Source organism: Nothoprocta perdicaria, unplaced genomic scaffold (genome assembly GCF_003342845.1).
Source record: "Nothoprocta perdicaria isolate Ctin4 unplaced genomic scaffold, notPer1 scaffold_204, whole genome shotgun sequence".
Classification (NCBI taxonomy): domain Eukaryota; kingdom Metazoa; phylum Chordata; class Aves; order Tinamiformes; family Tinamidae; genus Nothoprocta; species Nothoprocta perdicaria.
This window is the reverse complement of record NW_020455250.1, coordinates 1,294-27,281: the sequence shown is the minus strand read 5'-3', so window position 1 is coordinate 27,281 and position 25,988 is coordinate 1,294. Positions and strand designations below refer to the sequence as shown.

Below are 25,988 nucleotides of genomic sequence, written 5' to 3'. Positions count from 1 at the left end.
TACCAATTTCCAGGGCCATTTCCACCATGCTCTTTGCCACAGTAGTTCATTCATTCCAATTAATCTTATTATTTGACAATCATCTCCTGTCCTTATCATTGTACATTGGCATGTGCAGCTATGATTGTTGAGTGACTAATAAAAACACTTGTGAGAGTATTACTAACTTATGCACCAGCCCAGGCTTTTATAAAACTCAATCTTTTGGAAAACTATAATTGCAAAATTTATCCATGCAAACCATTACAATTAGCACCTTAAACTTATGGTGATGGGTGCTTTTCAAACATATTTGGCAGAGATACAGAAAGACATGAATGCACTAAGATGCATGCAGAAGTGTCTTTTGTGCCTATAAAAGCAGAGCTGGGTAATCTTTCTTGACTACTATTGCTTTATTTGAAAATATATGTTGAAATAAGTACCACTTCAGTCATGATACCCTGCAGATTCAGAGGAATTATAAACTCCTGGATATGTCTAAGGTTAGTGTAGGGGTGCAGAGCAAAAACGGAGGTGCTGTTTTTCTATACCAGTCACGCTAAAGAACAAAGCAGATTGACTGCTCCTCTAAACCACAGATACCAACTATGAACTTTGAGGGGCTGCGTGGGGTCTGCAGCTGCCCACAGAAACACGTTCTGGCCACTCCATGTGACCCCAGGAGACTGGTTCATGCCGGTTCTGTGTTGTCTGAAGTCTATTCTCTGATAAACAGATTTCCCAGTAAAAGATATTTACAAACATGCAAAGACCTATCCAGAATTCCTTCTATATGCAAAGATCTGAACAAAGTCTCTAGTTCAAAGCCAGAAAAATGATGAAATGCCTTAGAAACAAAAAGAATGTAGAGGTAAAAAAGAAAATCAGCAAACCATACGCATCAACTTCAGAGAGATCTCATCAAGCTCAGTAATGTTTTTGTTTGAGGAAAGACTGCATATGGGTTTGACACTTTAGGATTAACCCTCACTTCTCCTCCTGTGCTCATTCAGTAGAGGGGACATCTCAAAATCAATAGACAGATGGAGCTGGACATAAAGACAAAGTCTGTCATCTACTTAGGACTCTGTCATCATAGCTGAGAAGAGTAATTTGCAGGATGCAGAATAACAAACAACTGTCCTACTAGGTTTAGCCAACTGCAAACCAGCTTCTATAGAGTGGGTTTTGAATGTTTTGATCAATAAGCTTTTCTAAAGCAGAAGCTGTTCTGATTTTGATGATGTGTCTAGAAACATATGGGTACTTCTCATTTCTTCCACCTTCTGTAGTATTTCCTTGTTTCATTTTGAACAGCTGCAATAACCTTTCTTTAAAAATACATGCAGCTTGTAAGCAAAGCTGGAAAAATTACAGTAGCTTTTGAATGAGTATGTGTTTTTAAGTTCATGTATGTCTTTTTTGTCTATGAGCAACATGACCAAATCTGTCTCTGTTGCTTTTTGCTGCTCCTTTTGATTGCTTTGGATTGATGCTGCTGCAAATAAGAACACTATTTTCCATAACAATCTTTTTTTAATATTCACATTTATGATCTTAAAATTCAAGCTCAACTCTTCTGTTGAATTTTCTATGAGATCTAATGTCTTTTTCTTTTTCTATGTGTCTAGATGGTTGGCATACTTTATTCTGCTGTCTTGATGAACTGTTCAGAAGACTCCCCTGAGCACATATGCTACAATGATTAAAGATCAGAGATGTTAGAAATGGAGGTAACAGTGGGAGTACAACAGGAAAGGCCTTATGCTGTAGAAGCCAGGTGCCTATGTGTTGAATAGCACATTCCCTCATGAAGGCATTAGGCTGCTGATAGCTGGGTCTTGATCTGGTCTCACTGGTATCTCATTGGTATCAAGCATTTGATGGCACCACTGGTATCAAGCATTTACTTACAAATTGTTGTGATTTTTTTTTCTTCAGTATTGGAATTGAATATTTTACAGGACCAAAGCTTTGACAGCAGTGGTCTTCCGGTGCTTTGCTGTTGTGTTACTCAATGAGCACTTTGGTTGTGTCTGCCTTGGAGTAAAATGACATGTCAAAGGATTCAGTATTTTTTAGGGCAATCTGTTCTGAGTGTTTAATTCTCCTGTGTCTGAAGACAAAAGCATGATGCTTAGAGGTTTGTGACACTGCCAGTATTCATGCTGAGTGTGTATCCACTGCATGTAAGAGAAAACTTGAGAAGTGCTGTTTTCTGTTCATTTCCCTGGCCATTTTATTGCCTGAAGACAAAGAACTTTAGGAGATTTTTTTCCCAATACTTACCAGAAGTTGTTTACTTTTTCCAAGAAGTTGGGTGAGCTTTCTATGATAGAGATCATTGGTTTGATTGCATTTCTCCTTTTTAGTCTACATGGATTCACTAAAAAAACCCTCACTTTTGAAGTGGAAAGTATTCAGCAATTGCATTTGGGTTGAAATAACATGACTGAAGATTACACTACACAATAGAGTAATCAATGTCAAGTAAATTGCTCATATCAGTAAGGATGACTGCACTGCTAGGTTGAAAGGGAAAACATGGTGCTGCTGTTATTTCTCTTTCAGAGCACTCATGCAAGAAGATAACAGCACTGCCTTATACTGGCATCACATGTAAAGTATGAAATGAAAGTAAAATATTCCAATTAATATAACTAGCATTAAGTGCTTTAAAAAGTAGCAAATATCACAGAATCTGACACATGATGGCTTGGTATAGTTAGCAAGAAGTTTCTAACGTAATCATCATTTTGCTATAGCTTTGGTTTTATATAAGAGTACAAGAGCTAAATTCATCCTCACCGTAAACAGTGTAACTGCTCTTGAATTGCAGGACTGTACATAGAAACACAATAAACAGGAAATGCTTCAAAATAAAGTGAAAACACTCTGAAAAGTGTCACCTTTTATAGAATCACGTCTGAGTCACTTGAAAAAAAAAATCTTTCTCCAAGAGAAAACATGTTAGGCCTTCTAAAATCTTTCCTTGTCATCAGCTATGTCTTAAACCAGATTTTTTTTTTTCAAGAAAATATCAAATGTAATAGGATAGCTATTTTTGTTTATTAAGACATAATGCAAATTCTGTAAGTACAGTAAACTATATTTTATTAACACTAAGTGAGCAGAAGGAGTAGAAAGAGCAACACGGAACCTGTGCTATCTAAAGCCTGTCTGGACAGATAAAATGTCATTGGCAAGCTCACGACAAACCCTGGTAGAGTCCATGCCCAGAGCTCTGCATCCAGCCCTGACAGACATCTAGCTGAGCCTGCCTGTGAGCATGCATGTGCCTCAGCGTCCCACGCGTTTTGGAAAATGGTGCTCACCAATCTGGTAGGCCTCTCTCCGCAGTGTTCTGGACGCTCTGTGTCCCTTCTTCTTTAAAAACATCTGGCTTCCTGAGGGTAAAGGAAGCAGAAGGGGTGTAATAAAGAGCCAGGGAAGAAAAGAGGCTCGTGAGGAGAAAGGAATGCTCTGTGCCCAGCCATGTCCCCCTTGGTGGCTCAGGATATTCAAAAACATCATGGGAAATGCCTCCTTTCCATAATGCCAGCCAACAGGAGAGAAGGGGAGTATAAGAACACACATTTCTGTTATAGTTTGGACAAGCTTCTCAAAAGGATGAAGAATAAAGTTACAGAAGCATTCAGGCCCAACTGGGCATGCCTATGAAGTGTAGCTCATTTTTTCTTGCAGACTATGGAGAAACTTCTTCACTCTTAATGTCCAGAAAAAGATGTGTGTTAAACACACTGAGATTTTGGGAGGAGAACCACAGATAATGGAAAAAATTTCTGGAGAAGGCTCCCATTAAAACATTTTGCTCACACATACTTAAAATACTCAAGATTAAAACGGACCCAGTCATGAACAGTCATTAAGCAAGAGTTCTTGAGCCTTTTCTTCTTAGCTGTTTGGAGAGGTAACCTACCCTCCCATCCCCAAAACCCATGCCAGGCTCAGCTGATGCTGCAAAAGCACATGGCAGTGGTAGTCCATCTTTACAAAGATCTTTTCTGAGCACACACAGATCTTGTTTGACTAAGGAATATGAGGGGAGGACTCACTATGTAATACTGCTACACATACGCACTACAAGAGAAACACTAAGCTATTGAAGTTATAATTTTTGATGCCTCTAACAGATTTCCTAGGATGACCATTTTTTAAAATGGCTTCAGGTCATCATTTCATCTATTCATCGCCAGAGGGCAAAGTCAGTCTTCATTTCTTAGTACAGGATAACTGTATCTCAGGAAGTGACATACAAAAGACATCCACATTTCTGGCTTCCAGTCTGGTTAAGGACATTAAGGACAGCAGCCTCAAAAATCAGTAACTTTTCTGGCAAGTTCCTAAACTCTCAAGAATACTTCAGCTCTTGCAATAGTCTTCTTCAAGAAGGCAGACTGAAACTACAGGTGCGAGTAAATGACACAGCAAATTTCCTTACTTATTTTAAGGAAATTGAAAGGATCTTGTTGCTTTTCCAAAGAAGTTCAAAATTACTTTTTCTACATATTAAGATGGTCTAAGGTCTGATTGCCATTTTGCCTTTACAGATCACCCTTACGTTGTTTGTAGCTAATTCTGACAATATTTGTGATTCTGCTGTATGTTGCCCATCAGTATAAGATCAAAATTAATTTAATTCTCTTGAAAACTTTGTTACATTTACTGCTGGCAGGAAATAAGATTTAAGAGATTATTTGAGACTAGGCGAAATCAATTTGATAATTTTGTCTGACTAGGCCTCGGAGCTTCCAAGAATTTGGTTCTGTTTGAACTGCAGATCTCATTCAAATTAATATCCAATCTTGATTTGAAATTAGTATCTTTTTATTAGTATCATTTGTTACAGTTTCCTAATGACTATTTACTTTGACTATTAAAATTTATTTCCAGTTTGAACTTGATTATCATTGTTATCCAACAATTGCTTCTTGGAAACTTAAAGTCTATTCTGCCTGTAGCTCATTAACAGTGGGAATAATAATAAAGTCATCCTGTTAACCACATCTTGATAGAACAAAGCAGCTTGAGCTCTTACATTGTTAAGTATATAATTTGTTTCTCAACCACCTTAAAAAAATCTTAGTGACTGTACTCTGAGTTTTATATAATTTACTAATTTACAAATGTCTTCTTGTCCTGGGAATATCAGACCTTAACACTGTGTTCCAATACCAAAGATAAATATAATGCTAAAAATAACTTATAAGTGCTAATTGAGGATTTGCTGTTAAGGGCAGTTACAAGAATGCCAAACAGTTGCACTAGTAAGCTTCACAGCTTGAAATTTTACCCTCATGTGTAGTTTCCTCTTGGTATCGAAGACGCCCTGGGACAAGTACTGCCAAATTTCAGAATTTCTTTTATTTCTCACCTCTAGTTTGACTCAGATTTTTCTTTGTGTTTTCAGATCCCAATATGTGCATTAGTTGAGATGACTTGTCACATATGACAACATATCTGAAGTAAGGTTTGCCCTACAGATCATCAAATGGTTGCTATAGATAGTTAACATTTATACTTAGAAAGGAGAAAATTCTTTGACAAGGTATGATGAAAGACAGGACCTCTGTATCTCAACCACCTTCAGACTCGGTGTACCTGGACTCATTAGGCCGTGATCAAACTTTATGACACCATCACTAAGCAGATGTAGAACTGAAGCCTTTTTTTAATAAAAACTAATACAGCAGTACTTGAATTCATGTCTTTCTTCTAATAGACCTTTTCTTTCAGTAATTTATTAGATGATATGTGTAACTATTTTTTACAATACATTTGATCATAGCTAAGCTGGACATTAAACTGATGCTAAGATTCTGTAGCTAAATTCTGCCTATAACTCATGTGATATACGTCAACTGATATTGCACAAGAGGTCAGAGTTAGAACAGTTTCTCCATCATTCACCCTCCACTCCAAATGTTCCATTGGATTTATAATACTGATAATTACACACAACCCACACAACCACAAAAGATTTAAGCCTCTATTTGGATGGCAAACACAAAATCCAAGCAGACTAAATCCCTGAATAAGGTCTTAATATTCCTTCTGAAATATGAAGGAAGTCTAACAAAGTCTTTATTTTAGAGATATCATATAATAATGTTGTCACAACAGCAAGCATGATTTTTAATGGGTTTACTTGCCAATTGGGAGCTTTATGTCAAACTGTATCATAAGAGAGAGGCACATAAGTGAGAAAATAATCACTTCTAAGGTGAAAATACTCTCATATACTGATTTATTACACAATGCAAAATAAAGTTAGAATGCTGCTGGATTTATAGCTACTCTGATCAACATTTAAAGTAATTGAGCAGATAATGTGATTTTTCTAAAGTGTCTCAAAATTTAGAAGTTTCTTTCTCTCTCCATTGTTAAACCACAGGTTCATAAATAAAAATATAGCTGTAAGCAGCTAATGTCATACATCTGTGTCTGTGAAAAATGATAAGGAAAATAGAACAACAGGGAAAAGAAACCACAGAAGGGGTAAATGCACTCATGAAAACAAAAGGTAAAAAAACAGACAAGAGAACTGAATTCATCATATGATCAAAACTCATTAGCAAGCCTAATAGAAGAGTCTCCAATAGAAGGAAAATAGCTAAAAATGGTTTTCTAAAACAAGTGCCCACTTCTATAACACATTTTGCTGGGCCTAAATTTTACAGCTTTAGTAAACAATGATATAAAGAACAACAGAAATGAAATTCACAGACGAAGATATCCTGATAATTAAGTTAATAGAGGTTTACAACTGAGAACAGAGATGTAACTATTTATTTTAAGTAATAGTTTCCAAAGAACCAAATAATTCCACAGAATATAAGCTAAGGGAATTAAACCAAGAAGCATTTCTTACTTGACCTTGCTATACAAGGAAGAAGTCATAGTTTCTACTAGTTAATTAAAAAATTGTAACTTTTCAGCAAGAAGTGATTGTGATTCAGACAAAGATGCAAGACAAAACAGCAAGAACCAAAGTAGAAAACTCCTTCCTTCTCTGATTTTGTATTATTTCTTTGTGTTTGGAGTTATTCTCCAAAAACATCTACCCTTTGTGCCTCAGAGATGTGCTTGTTTTTCATCTGCTAAAACAAATAGAGAAAATCGGCTTTTAGCCAGCGATATATTTCACTTTATGACATTTTCTAGGTTTGTTCTTTTCTTCTGTTGCTTACTTCTAGGATTTTAATACTAGGATTTATCTATATGTTTTGGAGTAGATATTTTTAATATTGAATATTGAATCCTATATACAATTTATGAATACAGAAATAAACAATGACAATCTCACAAACTGTTAAATTTGCAGCAGTTGCCACTGTGAATCTGTTTCATCTGGGCAAACTGCTTTCTTACATATGCATGATTCATATACTGAAATGAGAAACAGGGATACTTACCTGTAACTTTGTCTTTGTGAATACAACTCAAAGAATTTCACACTTCAGCTTTAGCTCCTTATATGTGTCTGACAGAATTTCCATGCTTTTTAAAAAACTTGATGCATGACAGAAGTAACTACACTCTATTATGCTTCCTATTGACTACTTTCTCAAACACCAGTCAATTTCTAGCTTGTAGAGAAAGTGACATTCTCAGTATATGTGATAACAATCATTGAAAGTAAAATGTATAAACAAAAAGTAAGAAAAAAAAAAAAAAAGAAAGAAGAATACAATCTCTAAAATGTAAAATATGGGAGAGGGGAAAATATTTCACAGAGAAGTCTTCAAATAAACAATGACAAGCTTTTGAAGCTTCTAAAAAGTATCCTTTGCTAGCATTTCTACTACATGCACAAGTATTGCAGGCATATAAAATCTCTCTTTTTTTTCACTACCTGTACACATATTACAAATACAAACAAAACTGCACATACACATAAGCACACACAAAGATGCATAATCTATGGTTTAACCCAAGTAAACCATTTAACAGACACTGAGGGTTTGCTTACCTCTTCTATAAACATGTTAACTAAAACTTTAAATCTGTGCTCTACTTAAGGTCTCTCTGGTAAGACCTGTGATCAAATGCCAGGGCACTCCATCACAACAGTCATTTTAGGCAGAAGGATACGTACTGAAATATCCGTAAGGGCAACATATGCTCACTAATTATTACATAAGGAAATAATATCATACTTTTCATCAAATTAATTTGCCTACTCAGATTTCCCTTATAATCAATACAAAAATGCAGATTTATTTGGCTGTAAATACCAAAGGTGGGTACATGAATGGGAGAAGAATGCCAGAAGCCCTGTTGAGACAGAATTCCTGTGTCTGGGACAGTACCACATTATTCTTTTAAAACTTATTGCAAAGTGTAAAAATCACTATAGAATTGGAGACTCACTCTAATTTGCAAGCTGAAGTAAGCACCTCTGCAAAAATAACTTCTCAAGCATGAAAAAGTTTAAGAAAGATCTCCTATCACCTTCGCTAAGACAGTCTCTCAAGACAATCTTTTTGTAACTTCAATCAAAGCTGCAAACACTTGTCTACCTTTGAGTGATGCATGTATTTCTAGTCTGTTTTTCTGACAGCAACCAACAAGTAAAAAAAGACATATTTGTGCCAGAAAAGTTAAAGAATTCATTTATATCTCATTAAAGCTATCTATTTCTGAGAGCTTTTGAGATTAATTATCTGCACAGACACACTGTGCCCATGAATGCAATGAGAGCATCCAAAAGGGTTCCTTCCCCTAAGATCCACTATGGTTGCTGTGTCACATTTCATATATGAATACTTTGACTGCAGCTGTATCTCCAGCAGCCATAATTCAATTTGTTTCAAGTTCTGCAAAACCATTGGCCAATTCATATCCTTTCTGCCAAGCTAGCCATGTTTTTGCATCAGATCCTCCATTAGAAAAGAATGGTTTTGAAATGACTGATGAGTTGTTCCTAGCACTAGCCATGTTCCTCTGCATGGGAATTCTGTCGTGATTCCTAGAGACCCTAGTTAGTAATCATATGTTTTGGTGTATACTGTGCTATAACTACTGGTCGAGACCACTCCATGTCAGCCTAAAACACACCACAGAAAGAGTCACTTTCTAAATTAAAAAAAAAAGAGGTCCTTCTTAATACTGAGAAATGTGTCTCTCTGCATTCACATTATATCTGTACCTGTTACAGAGATGATTATCCTCTTGCTGAGCAGAAGAATCATTATGGCTCCTTGTGTGTCCCTTCCTTCATAACACTGTGAATTACTCCAAGCACCTTAACTTGGGTAACTGAGAAGGACATGAGATAAAACTTTGATTGCTATAATCTCATCATGTGACATGTGGTGCCTTTTTGCTATGGCAAGATCACTGTGACATTCTGTGCATCTTTTCCATATGGAAAAATGCTTGAGAGCAGTCTTAGATATGAGAGTGATGGAGTTAAAAAGTTTAGAAAATATTTTGACACCAACACTGAAAAAGAGTTCCAAGTCTGCCTCTGACAAGTCTTGTGAGACTTCTTTATTTATAATCTAACAATATCTAAATTCTTCAAAAGTCTGGGGCTTTAATATGTGCAAACAGACACTTTGGTGATGACACTTTGTTATTTACTTAAGACTATCAACCAATGTGAAATATGGGTGCTAAAAGAGAATCTTTCCTTATTTCTTCCTTCTTGTCCGGCTTTACTTCTACCTAGCCACAAGCAATACCCTGCTGCTTGGATAGGTGAAGGTGAACTCCTTGAAGTCTGTCAGATGGTCTGGTACCCCAAATGAGAAACAAGAAAGACAGTTCAAAGACTTTGAGGCTCAGTAATTTGAGGAGAAATCTAATGCTGAGAAACTCAAACCCCTGATGACTGGAATTGCACAGTCTTGCAAAGGATAAAAGACTAAACACTTCAATCATTTATCGAAGAGAATCTCAACAGGAGATGTGGCTTTACTACCAGGGGGAAACAAGGAGCAATCACTGTCAGATGAACAGAAAGACTGATTACAGGGTTCTGCTTTGCAGCAATCAATCCAGAGATTAGTAAAGGAAAAGAAAAAAAGTGATTCTTTTAAATACTTTGACATACATCTGGAAATGGTCAGCAACATCCAACAATGAGGCCTTCCCCAAAAGATGATGATTTGCAATCTGACAAAATTTTATACTCTAATTTTAGTAAGGAGAATAAACTCTAAAGGAAACTTTCCTTCCCCCTTTATTGGATCAGAAAAAAAAAAGTACTGTTCTTTTAGAAATGTCCCCTCATAGGAGGGTCCTTATAGATATTAGATGTTTGTGATGATGCTGCAGCAGTATAATTTAATCCGCATTGGTTTCAATAAACAGAACACAAAACTAGATAAACAACAGTCAATAAAAATAAACTTCTCAAATGATTCCTTAATATTAGAACAGACTTATTTAATTCTCTAAGAAAAAAGGTATTTTTTTCTCCAAAACGTGCTCTGTCATAACACTGTTACTTGCAACAAAGGACAGTTTCTCTGGTCTTTTGTTCCATAGATGCCATTAAGTGCACTGCATGAACATTAAATGACATCTTTACTAACATGTGGTACTTACTTATCTCCCACAATTCCCAAGTTGATTGTTGGATAGCCATGTTCTTGGATTGTAGCTAGGAGAGTTGAACGATTACTATCTCGAATCTTTCCTGGTAAGAGGTCATCCTCAGGATTCAGAAGCTATAAAAGCAGGCATATTATCAGTCAGTCTCTTCAGAGTACTGTGTCTTTACACAGGTGAAAATGTTATTCTTCAGACTGGATATAACATTCTTAGATATCTCTCGTGTAAAGTGATTCTGTAAATCTAAATTAATTAAGACATATTAAATTAATAAGACATGTGTTTCCAAAGAGGAATAGGATGCTGGTATGCAGTTCCAGCAATAGGTGATTGTCTGGATTTCAACATGCACAACCAAAATTTCTGTTTGTGTTATCTTAAACATGCTAATTAGGGCTTATAGTATTAAAATATAAGATGTTTCTTATAAAATGTTTATGCCTTCACAAAGGCATAATCAGGTGTGATATCTCAAGAGAAGTTCTGTTGGTACTGATGACAAGTTGCATATAAGATTCCAGGAAGGCACAGAGTACTACAGCACAGCATTTGCAAATGTATTTGCAGATAATTCCCCATTGCAGAACAGCTAAGGAGGACTGCTGTTCAAGAGGAATTATTCTTTCAGTAATGACTGGCAGATTGATTTCATTTCAGTAATGACTCCCCAACAGGTTCTGCTTTATGCTGGCAGGGAGAAAACAGCTGGCACAAGGTTGGATACATTATCAAAATTTTGGCAAATAAAATGTGTGAGACATGAGAGAGAAGGATCAATAATTCTGTGAAGAAGTAAATGCAGTAACTTGATTATGGGCTGATCATTGTCAGAAAAACCTCATGTCATCATAAGCTCATCAGCAATTGGCCAATCTACCTGGAAACGGGGTTGAACTCCCTGTTCAAAACACTATTCCTGTCCGGCAGAAGAAACTGTCATTCACACCTTGATTCTAAAGGTATTTTTCTTACCTCGTTCCCTGTTGACATGACTGCGACCACTGGAAACTTGTTAACTTCTACTTCTGTTACTCCAACAGTTGCTAAGAGGCCAATCTCGGACGGACCCATGTGGGTTCCTTTAGCCAGCACACATTCGCCTCTTTTAATGTCATGTCCTATAGGTCTGAAAACCATAGTACAGAAAAAAAGGAAAGAAAAACAGAATGAGATTGAAAGTACTTTTCCTTGACTGATCTGACTCAAGGTGAGGAATATGTGAGCAGGTTTGTTAGTCAGATTGTCAAAAGTTCAGTATTATTTTTGGTCAAATAATATAAAACCCATCTGGATGCCACCCTGTGCCACGTGCTCTAGGTGTCCCTGCTGGAGCAGGGGGGATGGACTAGATCATCTGTAGAGGTCTCTTCCAAACATAATGATTCTGTGATTAAAAAAATTCACCAGTTTTTCTATTCCTTACAGATATATTTAACTGTTTATAAAATAGGCTGTTTACAGACCTGATATCTTGGCCTGGTCGGGCCTGCACCAGGATTCGAACTTCTAGTTCTTCAGTGCCCTGCAGAAACAAGAAGAGCAGGTGAAGTCAGCTGGGTTATTCAAACAATATTAATCTGAGTTCATTTCTCCAAAACCTACACAGCTCACAGGACTCATCATGCTGCAGCGGTACAGTTCGACCCTCAGCACTGTGCTCCTCATTTGTGCCTCAGGACTGTAACAGGCTGTGTGTGCAAAGACTAAAGAAGGTTGTAAGAATGATTTCTTTGAGGAGGTTGCAAGTGAAGGAGCAGTACTGAATAAATAGTTTTACTTTCCTTTTATATGATGCCTGTGTTTATGTATCTTTTCTGTGTTTGTATGTTGACCTGGTATACCAAAAGGATTCTTTCTCCTAATCTCAATCTGATCTACTTGAACAATTTCAGAGATGGCGGTTTGAAAAGAGCATTAATTTGACAGGTTGTTATTTATGGAATTAGTGGATATCCCCAAATGCTCTTGGAATGACAAATAATTCATGGTGGTTAGAAGGAGGGTTTACAGGGAGATACAGCATTATTCTGGTAACATCTTCCATTTGTTGTATATTGGGAAGCATTTTTGCTTTGCATTGACATATTTTCAACTATGGTAGAGTGGTTTACTCTGATGGTTGTCAGTCAGCATTTGCATTGACATATCGAAGCTCGATCTTGATGTAGTATCTATCTTTTGTTCTTATTCTGATTGATCACATGGGTTTATCCTACACACTGACATAAAAACTCACAATAAAAAGGGTGCAGAAGAGCTCTTCCAAAGATTGGTTTCTCAGTGGTTGTGCATTAGCAAGCTGATGACAATTACCCTCTCTGCTGACTGGTCCTTTCAGACCTGGCAGAATGTGAGTTCTGGAGTCAAATGAGGAATCACTGCTATGATGCTCAAGTACTGCTACCACAACTAGAGGTCAAGGAGCTCCTTTTAAAAGGCACTCTTTGTGCTTTCAGAAGAACATATTTTAGATGTCAGAGAGTTCATCTCAGTTAAATCCCGGTCTTGGAGAAGTTCTTAACACAAAAACATTCCTGAAATATATGGTCAATGAGGCATTAAAAACAAGCTAACTAGACTGAACTAACTATACTTTGGCAGGATGCTATGGAAGGCAGAGGCCAAGAAATTTAGAGTTTAAAGTACATAGCAAAATAACGTGTTCTCAGATGCAGAGGAGAACATGGACACCAGAAGTGGAAAACAGGAAGACAGTCACCCAGAGAAGCAGTAGGAAATAACAGATTATGATGTATGTCTGAACAGGAGTAAAGAGAGGACAATGCTTAGAAAGTCTGGGATGGCCTCTTTGGGATACAGCTGTCTATAAATGGCTCCTGTGCTTCATCAAAACAAAGCAAAACAAAAAACCCCACATTTTGCTTCACTAAGACAATGTGTATACAGTCAGTACTACATGTATTACATATATTTTTCTGTAGTATTCCCCATTAACTGCAAGGTAGACTGCTAATAAGATTTACAAGTATCTTGGAAAAACCGTTCAAATACAGAGTTAAGGCTGTATTTTAGGGGAGTATGCACCTTATCAATTTCCCGATTTTCAGAGCTTTTAAATTCAGTAATTTTCTCATTCTAAAGGAGCACACAAGTCTGTTGGACAAAGTTATGACTTAAAAAATTCTGGGGATACTCACTTCCCTTGTTACACAATATAACAACAGTTATGCAATAAAAGCACTGATTCTGAATATATATATGTTTATAACAAGATTCATGTACAAGATACATTCTCACAAATCCTCCAAATGCAGTGCAGAGATAGACTTTGCAACAACATGTGTCGCCATTCAGTCACCCAACTGCTAATGGCAACAGGTTGTTAGGAAATCCCCTTGCTTTGAATTACAAGCATAAAGGATCTTTCCAGTATTACTTCTCCAAAGATGTACTGGACAATTTGAAACAACCCCCCTCAAAAAACCCTGAAAAACCACTGTGTCCCTAAAGAGTTTCCTGAAGGTATTCAGCCACTGAGATGAGAAAAGCACAGGAAGTTCTGTGGTACAAGCACTTTAGCCTGAGAAGTGGTAGTATTGAAACTAGGAGCAGATGTGAACATCCTCAAACTTCTGAGATCACCATTTCTGTAGGAAAATACATATTGATTCATACTGATGGGATTGTACCATGAGCCACATGCTACTGCACACAAAAGCACAAGGAATCTTAACTAGTCACTCACATCATCTGATTCCCTGATGAGTTCTGTATCCTCCACTTGCACCACTGCATCAGCACCGCATGGAATTGGAGCACCTGTTGTAACTCGCATTACCTGACCAGGCATCACAGTCTGAGTTGGCTGAAAAATAAAACAAAAACGAATTTACTTTTAAGAAGAAAAATCTCCAGTCATCTGAACATTGCAGAAGCAATTTGAAAGATTAAGATTCTTCTGTACGCCATGACTCTTGATATACTGCTAGTGATATCTGCAGTTGCAATTAGGCTGTAATTAGGTATGATTAGGCTTGGGTGATTGCTTGTTAGGTCACATGGCTTAATACTTTCCCCATTAAGTAGATTCATATCACAGGAATAGCTTTCAGAAGGAGCAATGCACTGATACTCTGCTTGGCTCAGGAAAAGAACTGTCAGAGGAAACTCTGAGCTGGAGACTCTGGAGATGTTTACATGAGCAAAAATCTTGTGCTGCATCTCTGTACATAAATACTTTTCATGTAGTGTATACTGTTCCCCAGGGTTGAACTTTGTTTTGGTCTGGCTGGTTTTCTGTTCTAGTTCACTAGCACTGCACTGTATATTAAAAAAAAAAAAGATTTTAAGCAAGGTAACATAACTAGCTGCTTCATTTTTAAACAGGTTTCTTTGTACTATGCAACAGCTCCACAGCAAAGCCAAGGTTCACACAGAACAGCAATCTTTGTGAGGATCTGTGTAACAAAGCCTAAAAGGTATGACGTGCTACATTTAATGTCACCACACATGTTGGAGTTTCAGCAGATACAGTACAAAACACAGGAAAATAGCAGAACATGACAAACAACATGATTTTATTAAGATTTCATGCCCGGCAGCATATTATAATATACATTTTCAAAACTGCTAACAGAGTAAAACTGTAAATTGATCATAACCATTTGATAACTAACTAAAAATAACCCAATCATTTCTAATAAAATGCAACTAGCAAGAGGCTGGTATAAGGCTGATTTTCTTGCTAGAAGGTAGTTGCCTTCTCTGTGCAGCACGTAAGTGCAGTGTGTTTGGGGTTGGTAGTGTGCACGTGCTATACACTGCCCACACAGCTCTCTGTGTTCAGTTCAACACATCCTGCACATGCCACATATATAATTCGTCTGCAGATCAACAGTAATATGCAGCATCTGCATAGGGCCAGGACTTCTCACATTATGGTCAGCATGTATCTAATAGGAACCAACAGACTTGGAAGAAATACTGCCTGAGCACTATTAAGATCCAATGTTCTCACACCGCAGTTGGTTCCTCTGTTACCTTTGACAGGAGGCTGGACATCTGTAAACCCTAGGTCACTGGCCATAGCTCAAACTGGGCAAAGCTGGCTTTATTTTGCCCTTTTTTCTATATCAGTAACCTCTGAAATGTGAAGACTTCTTGGGAATGTGTGTGTTTCCAAAGCTGAGGTACTCAGCTCACTGGGACAAGGGCACTAGGGAGAGGCTGGGAATGTTTTGACCCTCACTGGTCACCCCTCACAGTGACCCCTGTATTTGAAGAGAGAGCTAAGCCTTGATTTCACGTTGGCCCTTCTCTAAGGGTGAAAGAAATTTAACACCTTTTGAGAAGAGCATGCATTAAATGTTAAAAGGAGCTAAAAAAAAATCACAGTTGCGACATGTCATGGCTAATGTGCTTTCAAGGCAGGACTCATGTTATCCTAAAGAAGTTATCTAACACAGATCAGACAAAAAACATGTTTTAGAAGCATCTATTTCTAACCACAGGCTGTGCAAGGAGCTTCAGATGAATTGCTGAGATGCAGCCATTTATACTGAAGATACTTAAAAGGTAAGTGAAAATAACCTGGTTTGGTGTGTTATTTTGTTTTGCCTGATTTTTATAAAAATAAATGGTGCAAAAGGCAAAGCTTATGCCTTGGATTATGAGATCTATTTTGCATGTTGCTGTGGACAGGTATCCACTTAAAATAAACAATATTGTTTCAATTTTACTAAAGAATTCATGCAGCAAGCAGCAAGTTTTAAAGGACAGATGTATGCTATTAAAATTTTCTCCATTTAGAATGCAGTTTTTTTGGTCTCAGGAGCCAAAAAGGTCTCTTTATTCTACAAGGAATATATCAAGTCTAGGACTCTGACAGAAGTCAGTGCCTATGATGATAACATGTGCTGTAAATGTCTGTGCTTTTGTAATTTATTACTATATGCCAGTTTTTAAGGTGTAATGATGTAAAGCATTTAAAGAAAATTATGATATATCTTTTGTTTTTAGACTTAGTTGTGTTGTTTATATACTTAATTTCCTTTTTGTTCTGTAATAAACTGATCAGATAAACTTTCTGAACAAATGATACCATCAGATCTGTGTATAAATTTGCATGACTGCTATCTTCTAGGCTAGAGACTAGCAAGGAAAAACAAACAATTGCTTCTCAGAAAGCATACCAATATACAACTATTGCATAGAAGTTTTTTTAAAGGGCTTGCTTTAAGATCTCTTATGTACCTGTATTATGGCAGTTTGGGGTTCTATGCTTTGACTTCACCACCAATGATGTATTTTATTTTAGTTAATCAATAAAGAGCAGAAATATTCCATAAACCACATCCCCCATTGTAGGAGTCCTCTCCTTCACCTATGAGTCAGGCTACAGGATTATGGCTTGTAATGACACATGCAAGCTCCTTTCTGTAAAATGGCCCAAGGTATCAGAAGGGTGACTGTATTCACCCCATACTGCAGCTGGTTAATCACGAGAGCCTCTCTAAAAAAAATCTTCCAGGAAATTCTAAGCCTCAACTAATGCAAGTTTGTATGAAGAAAATCATTGCCCCAGGTAGGTCAGTTTTTGATAGCCAGTGTTGATGGCCCTTGACTAGCGCTCTTAGACGTGTCCTAACCTCTCCAAAGCAGGTTAGTGCCTGAAAGTTTTCTTCAATGCAGAGCAAGAAGTGGCAATTCAGAGTAAAAAGTGGCTGTGAACACAAACACAATGATCTGAAAATAGCAATCTGAAAATAATATATAATTTAAAAATTGATACAGAAATGTCCAACTTGGTTATATACCTTTTGTAATTCTCAGTCCCATTTTGTTCCTCTGTTAGCAGTAGTTAAATAAGGTCCTTTTTCACTACAGGATGAACCAAATCTAAACCTATCTTCAGCTACCTGCTGTGAATCATTCAGTTAATTGGTCTGTAATGCGAAAAGCTGTATGTTGCTGTTGAGAGTGACTGAAGGGTGAAATGAGCCTGAGGAGACTTCTAAAGCTATAAATCATTTCTTGGGCAGGAGATGAACACAAAGATGTGTTGGCCTGAGAAAGGACCTTTGATCAATTATGTAGAGGTCGACAGCCTAATTTTTCATACTTGCCACTCGTATTTCCAGAAGCATAAAGGTAATTCTTCTCACTCTATCCCTCCAGTATCTGTTTCTTGTCAGAGAGGTTTTTCATTCCTAATATTCTGTCCATGAAGAGTGCTCTTGAGTTCTCTAGCAGAATAGTGATCTCCCATTTGCACTTCTATCATTCCTACAAACCTTCTAACTGATCGGGACGCTCATATCTGTGGGTCACCATCTGGAGTCTGGACTAAAGTTTGAAAATATTGCCCAAAAGACTAAAGAATCCAAGGCTGAATTGATTAGTTTAAAATTTTTAATTATTAAAAGATATTTTTACATGTTTTGGATATTAGATTCATTCATCTCAATTCACATGAACATTAATATTGAGAAAATATCTATGCCACAGAAGTACAATTCATGAAAGTGAATGGTAGCTACAGCAAAAATTATTTAATGTTTCTCAGAGTCTACTCTGATTAGCCAAGTCAAATGCCCATTAAAGTTTTAGAGGCAGTTCAACTCCAGGTAAAAAAAAAAAAAAGGAACAATATTGCTACTGGTAGTACTTCTAGAAACCTAAAACAACTTCTGAAATGCATCTGTTTCACTTGAGGCTTTTGTGGTTAGCAGTCAAAGTGGCCACCCTATACAATCCCTGCTAAAATAGATCAATCTGTTCTTTTGCCTTCAAGTTACTCCATTTGTGCAAGATTTTGCATAGAACAGCTCTGGATAGAATTGCAAATTGGGGTTTGATTACAAATTGAAAATTTCCAATTTACATATTGTAAAGAAACATTCTGGATTATCTCATGCTCTCCTAAACAGGAGGTAGCAGGTATGATTAAGTTGCTAGTATATTCAGTGGACAGAACAACACAAACTGACTGTAGGTTACCGATTTTTCTCTGTCACCTCCATATCTGTACGGGAATTTAACCAAATGTAGACTTGAGTTTGACAGCAAAGCAGAAGAAAGTGCTTTATATGGCACCAACCGGTCGTGGATGCATGCTGCCCAATTTATTGTTAATCTTAATCCACGTGTTTGTAGGGGTACGCAAACACACTTATCATTTAAGGAACAGAAAAGAGCAATACTAAGCAGGAAAAGACAGCTCAAAATTATCTGCAAACTGGTGTCAGGTTTTCTCAAGACCTCTAATCATTATTTATCTTCAAAGACTTACAGAATTCCCACATTTTGGTTTGCAGGTATCAGTGTGAGCAGTTTGTGCAAACAGTTGCTGGGTTGATGCTCCTGTTTAAATTTGTCAGCAAAGTGTTTAAATTCTTGTTTTTCTCCATATAAGTTGTGATGCGAGCAGAAACCTTGTGTCCTCTAACACTGAGCTAGGGCAGACCACTACTGTCTGCAAACCTATAGGACATACCAGCTTGGAAGTATTTGGGGATTTGCTAGTTCCTTATGTAACCACACTACCTCACCTTTTGAAATCACATCCCAAGGCACTCAGAAGGAGGCTAGATACAGCTGTGCCCTACTTCAAGCCATCTTCAAGAATAACAGGGTATTGGAACACAAGAAAAGGCTTATAAAAACAAAAAAGCCATTTCTTACAACAACAAAAAAACATTAAAAAGCAAGAACAAAAGAGTTTGCACTCACCTGCTCACCGGCCTGGGATTCCCCTATGATGAAACGATCTCCTGGGCCATCAGCAGCTGTAATGTGACAGTACAAATGGTAAAGATGATAAATAGGCTGAACTAAAATAAATGAGATAGTAAGAAAATTCAGACGAGATTGATTTAACAGAAATTCTCTAGGACTTCTAATTTATCCAAATCTGTACCTATTTTCACAGGGAAAACAAGGTCATCACTACTATGGATGTTTAAGCTTCCCCTTCATGTTATCTGAGCAGCTTTAGGAATTAAAAATGTCACTACTGCCCATTCCACAGGTTTTACTCCATGTTATACTAGTGCTATTTTTCTTAAAGATCCCCAAACTAGAATCAAAGCATTATAGAAAAAGAGTTGTTTTCCTTTTCCTTAAAAATGAAGGAAATAATTGACTTCAAGTCAATTATTATTTCCATATATGCCTTATCATTTCAGATCCGAAGAAAGTTTCTAGTATGATTACTACCTCGCCATTCTATGTGGGACTTACTTTAATCAGACAATTTCTTTCCATTTGCTCAAGACAAACATTTCAGAGTTTCATAAGACAGTAGGATTACACAGTACTATTCACTCAGTTTTATGCATCTGATTTTTCTGTTTCAATGATTGTTTGTTTTGTTAAATATGCAGAACCATATAAAAACATTACAATATCAAAACTAAACTACATTTTCCCCTGGGTAGAAATTCTCTTTAAAAAAGGAGAAGTTTTGTAACGAAAAAAATCACTCTGCCTGTATGCCCTTTGCCTTTTCTGCATGCAAATAGAAAGGTTTGTTTCACAGGAATTTGCTTCCTTGCCTAAATGGAAGGAACCACAAATGATGCCTTTGAATTCCCTGCCTACAACTTGATATCTTTTGATGGTCATCCTTAAAATCAGACTTGTCGTTATTGTGGGATCTCCCATGGTGTACAGACATCTCAACATCTGTACATCTGCTGCTCTGCTGCTGACTACATATGGCCAAGCACAGCAAGCAAGTTGTCAGGACTGCTCAGACAAACTGTGTTCAGACACGCTATCACATTCAAATATGTGTTTTTATTCACTTTACAGATGTTGTTTTCCCAGAGATGACTTGTAATCAGTGATAGCCTTCATCCTAATGCCCATGATATCCATGATATCCAGGATCCAGCAAAAGAAGATAAAAGAAATTCCAAACAGTTAAATTATTTTATATCTGATAAAATGCTACCAAATTAGATTTTACTTATTTGGTAGTAACAACATGGAGTTAACATTTACGAGTGATTTATATTTTTTGTTAAAGCAAAAGAGAGAGCTCAGAGAAGAAGACAAGGTTTGGGGCAGACAAGTTTATGTGACTGAAAGCTAATCCTTTAAAAATTCTATTTAATATCAGCTAATATAAATGAAATTATCTCTCACTGCAAACTTTGCCTCTTACATCCTGAGATAACAGAGCTACAAGAACAACAACAGCACTATTGTTTGAAGTTGTCTATTTGAATCCAATCCCCAAACTGGTTCTTGCAGGTTGGTTCTGTAAGGGGTTGATGATGGAGTTCATTACTATGCTGAAGCAATGCTGCCTCTTGACTAAGAGTGCACTTTTGATTTCATTTACATGAATCACGTTGCAGGAGACCATTCTCCTGTCCCCAAAGCCCTTTTCAGACAGCTTTCTATTCAAAGCTCCCCAGCTCATCTCAGCATTATATTGCACATATTTTTCTGGCTAGGTCTGCACGCCTTTGCTGCTCTTACTAGGCATTTTAGTGCACCTCTCTCTCACACACATAAATGATGGACAGCTGCAGTCAGCCTCATCTTGCAGATATGCAATTTTATTTATACATCAAGTCCACAGGGAGCCTATTGGTCTATTTCCATTGCCTGGGCTTGCGGACCATCTACTTGATGGCAAGTTGCTTTCCATTGTTTTGGCTGCTAGTAACAAAAATGACACTTTAATGTCCCTAAGAGAAATTTGGCTATCATGCTCCAAATTTCAGCACTGTGTTAGGATGATGCAACTTCTACCATAATGACATCACTACTAGTAATAAGGTTATTCTTATATATTGCTTTTCCTCCACAGGTATCTGCAGTAAATATCATTAATCCTATTCTACAAATGAAAAAAACTGATGAACTGAGAAGCATCTTACTCAAAATCATGCAGCATCTAGTGGCAAAACAGAGGATGGATTCAGGTCTTCTGGGAACAGCTCACTGCTCCCTCCTTATAGCCACACTACTTATTTAGAAACAGCAACTGAAATATTTTTAAAGTATCATTTTTTTTTTCAGATGCCTTCATAAGAATACAGTCTCACATGTATTTTCAAAAATGATGTAATACAATCATAAAATAATTCACAAATAGGAAGCTGAAACTGTGACAGCTCAACCAAGTAACAGATATAGGAAATTTCTGATTACATTAACAACAGAAAAATAGAATAAGAAACGGTCACTCAGAGGCAGATATTCTCATGTTAGTCCTCTGAATTCTTTCTGTTTCTATGAAATGCCATTGTAGCTCAGGTGCATGTCTATGAGCACATTTGCACACACAGACACACAAGTCCATTTAAAAGATTTTAATTAAACTTTACTGTCTTCCTTCAAGACAGTAAAGACGTATTTCTTTCAAGACAGTGACTTCAGCAATGATGTGAATCAAATCTGAGGCATAATAGTCGCAGCTGGATCCAAAATACAAGTACTTCTCGCTCATGGAACATCAAAGTGAACTAATAATATGCTAGAACGTGGTTTTACAGACACTGCATATCTACAAAGTGTGCTTACCTCTGACAGCATAGCCATCTTTTACTGATGCTGGAAATGGGGGTAGGTTATCTTTTGCATATACATCTTGAGCAAGGACTCGGCCCATTCCATCTATAAAGGGAAAAAGAGAAAAGACCATGCTTCATGTCAGTAAAGCTAGTGAAAGGGAGAAAAATGTCAGCAATGCAATCTGACAGACAAAATACACCATGTACTCATACATCTCAAGAATAGATTGCTCAGGTTTTTGATTTTTGTCAGAACCAGTATAAAAACCAAACAAAGACTGCAGTCTGAAAGTACAGATGAAAGATTTTATCAGTGAGTTTGTGTTTCTGCTTGCAGTTGAGTAGAATGCCAAGTATCTAAACTCAGAGGTAGTAGCGTCAGACGGAACAGTATTTCCATATCCTGAAACCCCTCAAAAATACACGGACGCTTTTTTGTGCTTTTGAACTTTTAAAAAAAGGTTTTGATTTCTAAAGATCTTCTAAAATAACATTCAAAAAGTGAATTTTGTGTGAAAAGATGAAAGTTGATGGACTGAGCCCAGAGGACATAAACAACGATGGACATGACTCCATAAATTAACACAGAAGTTTTGCAATAGGCTAGCTTTGCTTAAATGACGACAACAATTTTGTTCAGTGGAGAGGTGGTGAACATAAACGTCAGCCTTGTTTATGTAAATTCACACTGTAAAAAATTTAAATATTTTCACAGCTATTTCAAACATATTCTTTCCATTCACTTGGCAGCTGCAACTGTGATATGCAACTTGGCTCTGCTTCCCTGTAGAGACTGACCTGAGTAACTTCACCCTCAAGCCTGCTTTTACAGGACCAGCAAGAGCTTCCTTTTGTCTTCTTATGATGTGGAACAAAGTGGAAATTATGTACCTCATCCCTCCAGGTAGCGGGACCGTGAGGAAGAACATTTATTACGTGCCTAACTAGATGGACTAGGAGAAGGGAAATGAGGAGCTACTGAGGGCAGCTTGTTTCCAGCATGTCTACGGAGAAAATGGGAAGCTCACTGGAATGCCCCCGCTTTTAAGGTGTGTTGTGGCATAGGAAGGTGCTACATCCAGGAAAAGGAATGAAGGAATGAAGGTATGCATTGGTAATAATGTTAGGAGAATTTGTGTGGATATGTGTTTTATAGATGATGAACATGCCAAAAACAGACATGCCAAAAAAGACAGCTATATATAAGATGTTTTTTGATTTACAGATAGACAGGCAAACATAAGTGATTCTTGATATACTGAGAGATATACTGGCAGAAGACTTAGCTGTGCACACTAAGTGCACAAGTTCTGATAAAAACAGCAGCTGGGGGATTTGAAAATGTTCAGCTTCACTTAAGTGGCACCCTAAGGGAAACTATACTTTACTGATGAACACAATATAATTTAGCTAGTAATTAATTATAACTACTATAACATCAATGTACTTACATCCAAATGTATCAAATTTTAATTTGGAACAAATATTTATGCTGCATTTTGTCATAGGTATAACCATGAAAATGCTAGTAAAACCTTTTTAAAGCAACTAGAAAACCATCCTTGTGATGGCTATTAACATTGTCATGTGGTAAGACAAGAGAGACGTTATCAGAAGGCTCACTGAAAGCTTGAATACTTGCACTGAAAAAAAGAATGTAGCCACAGACATTTTAATTATAGCACAGAAAAGCCAGCTTTCAAAGGGATAGCAAGAACACCCTCAGTTCATAGACACACTAAATCTCACATAAAATTGATGCTTCTAATTTTAGCAGGCATGTTGTGTCTTCATTTTAATTCTTGTCTGCATGCAAAATCACACCAATTAGAGCAAAGTTGGACAGTATGTTCCTGGCATTCTGCCACGCAATATTCAAAGTGAACAAATGGCTAGCCAGTAGCTGGAATGAATTTCAATAAGGCAAAACAAAAGTAAGAGATGCTGAAGCCTTAGGTATTTAAAGTGAAGCAAATCAGCAATTAAAGAACAATCTGAAACATTTACTGTCTTTTTTGATTAATTTAAAAGCATACAATTTAACTTTTTTGATTAATTGTAATTCAAAAAAAGATGTTAAATATTTTAGTCTCTCCTTCCTATGCTTATAGGTTTTTGATTCGAACTTGAAGGGGAGAATTGCATGAAACTCCCTTTTCAAATGTGAGTATTACCTTTTCTTGAGCTCAGCTGGTGAAACTGGTATAGTTCTGTGAAGAATTTTGATCTCTCAGGGTACTGGTATAGGACTAAAGTAGCGAGAGAGGAAGTGTACTAGAGGTCAAGGGTTTGTTACCATTTCATAAGTTTTGTCCTGCTAGCATGTCAGTATGATATGAAAAAGCAATGCTATCAAAATGGCCACTTAGTTCACAAGTAATAAAGACCAGAGAAACATATTCAACTTTCTGCCTTTCAAGGCAGCAGACTTCCAACTGTATATTTGCAGCAATAGAGGGCATGGTATTGCATGGCAGCAGTGTTAAACTATGAGACCAAAATTCCTTGCATTACTTGCTATGCAAATAATCTTTTGCAAGAAACTCAGAGGAAAAATTAAGAAATGAGGATCCATGGAATAACAGGACCAAAAGCTTCAATGTGCAAAGAATTAAAAGTCTGAGAAATGTTCTAGAGTCATCTATTCCATTCCATAGATAGGGAACAAAGTGATCTAGAATCAGTAATAACTTTGATTGAAACATTAATTTCAGATTAAAATGGGGTGAAGCAAGAGTCCCCCACAGTGAGGGAACTTAGTGATTGATTATAATACAAAATGGAACCAGGCAGCATCTACACATGTCCAATCAAACTCATGAGGCAAGCTGTGCATTTTAGGTTTTTGCTTTGTTGCATATTCCACATCCTATGAGCAGATGTGTTTATGTACGTCTGAGACATTTCACAACAACTATTAAAAGAGCAAGGCTTATGCTGGCTGTGAGAAAAGAAAATAACCACTCTAATTCTCACAAAGAATCCAGCTATATGTAAAGTACCTCTGTAATTGATGATTTCTGTTCCAAGCACTGGGGTCATCTCCAGGACTGTGATGAAGGCCTTGTCCATAGATGTCAATGGGAATGGAGACATGCGGTGTCTTCTTGCTACCTTGGTAATGTCAACAGCACTGTGACCTGCAGGGTGAGAGTACCGAGTTTATAGCGTGTAGACACGCAGAGCAATGCTCATTGAAACCACTTTGCTGAAATGCATCCGGCTTTTAAGGATAAATTAATTCAAGCTACATCAATTCAAGCTACTACTAAGAATTTATGTCAGAAAGTAGAATGGTATGGTATTCAATTAGAATCAAAAGGGAGATTTAAAACAAAATACAATTGATAATTGAAAAAGTTCACAAAAATGCATATCCTTACTTGTTCTGAAAAATATGACACAAGTCTCGATGAGAATGAAAGAATCAGTTAATCAGAAACAGAAACCCTTCAACTGGCAATGAAGCACTTGACACTGTGGCTCATCTCCTGAGACTGACTCACTTCTGTGATCTACCTGGTGCTCAGGACAATCCATTCACTCCTTCTGTCCTTCCTTGATGGCTTCTATAGCCTCTGATGAGTACCTGCACTTGACATTCAGACCTTGGACATAATGATTTCCACTAAGTTTTCCTTCAATCCCTCTCCTATTCAAAAGCTACAATAAGGTCCTTGGAGAGAACTGTAACATGCCGTAGTTGTGATTCTAACGATGGATAAAAGCTTCTGAGCTATGTCCGCATATCTTGCCTTAAAAACAAACCACACTTCTTTCCTAGCTATGACTAACCCTAAATAGGATAAGCACGTGTATCAGATACAGATGATGAAAAATCAACGGAGAAGATATCAGCACTGCCCAGTATATAAAAGCTGATATCTTGAAGTTGTTGTTGATACTGATCCAGTCAACAGTTTTGAAGGGAAG

General features: G+C 37.1%; 1 protein-coding gene across 1 annotated transcript in view; it reads right to left on the bottom strand.

The window, feature by feature from the left end:
• GPHN (gephyrin) overlaps positions 1-25,443 on the bottom strand; it is a gene marked incomplete at its 5' end in the record, with an annotated part of 40,013 nt that extends 14,570 nt beyond the window's left edge. The window contains 8 exons of the mRNA XM_026038206.1: positions 10,561-10,682; positions 11,539-11,692; positions 12,030-12,088; positions 14,273-14,392; positions 19,258-19,313; positions 22,066-22,158; positions 25,058-25,195; positions 25,439-25,443. Coding sequence (XP_025893991.1) covers positions 10,561-10,682; positions 11,539-11,692; positions 12,030-12,088; positions 14,273-14,392; positions 19,258-19,313; positions 22,066-22,158; positions 25,058-25,195; positions 25,439-25,443 — 747 coding nt within the window. The remainder of the gene's footprint in view (positions 1-10,560; positions 10,683-11,538; positions 11,693-12,029; positions 12,089-14,272; positions 14,393-19,257; positions 19,314-22,065; positions 22,159-25,057; positions 25,196-25,438) is intronic.
• Positions 25,444-25,988: the final 545 nt, after the last annotated feature.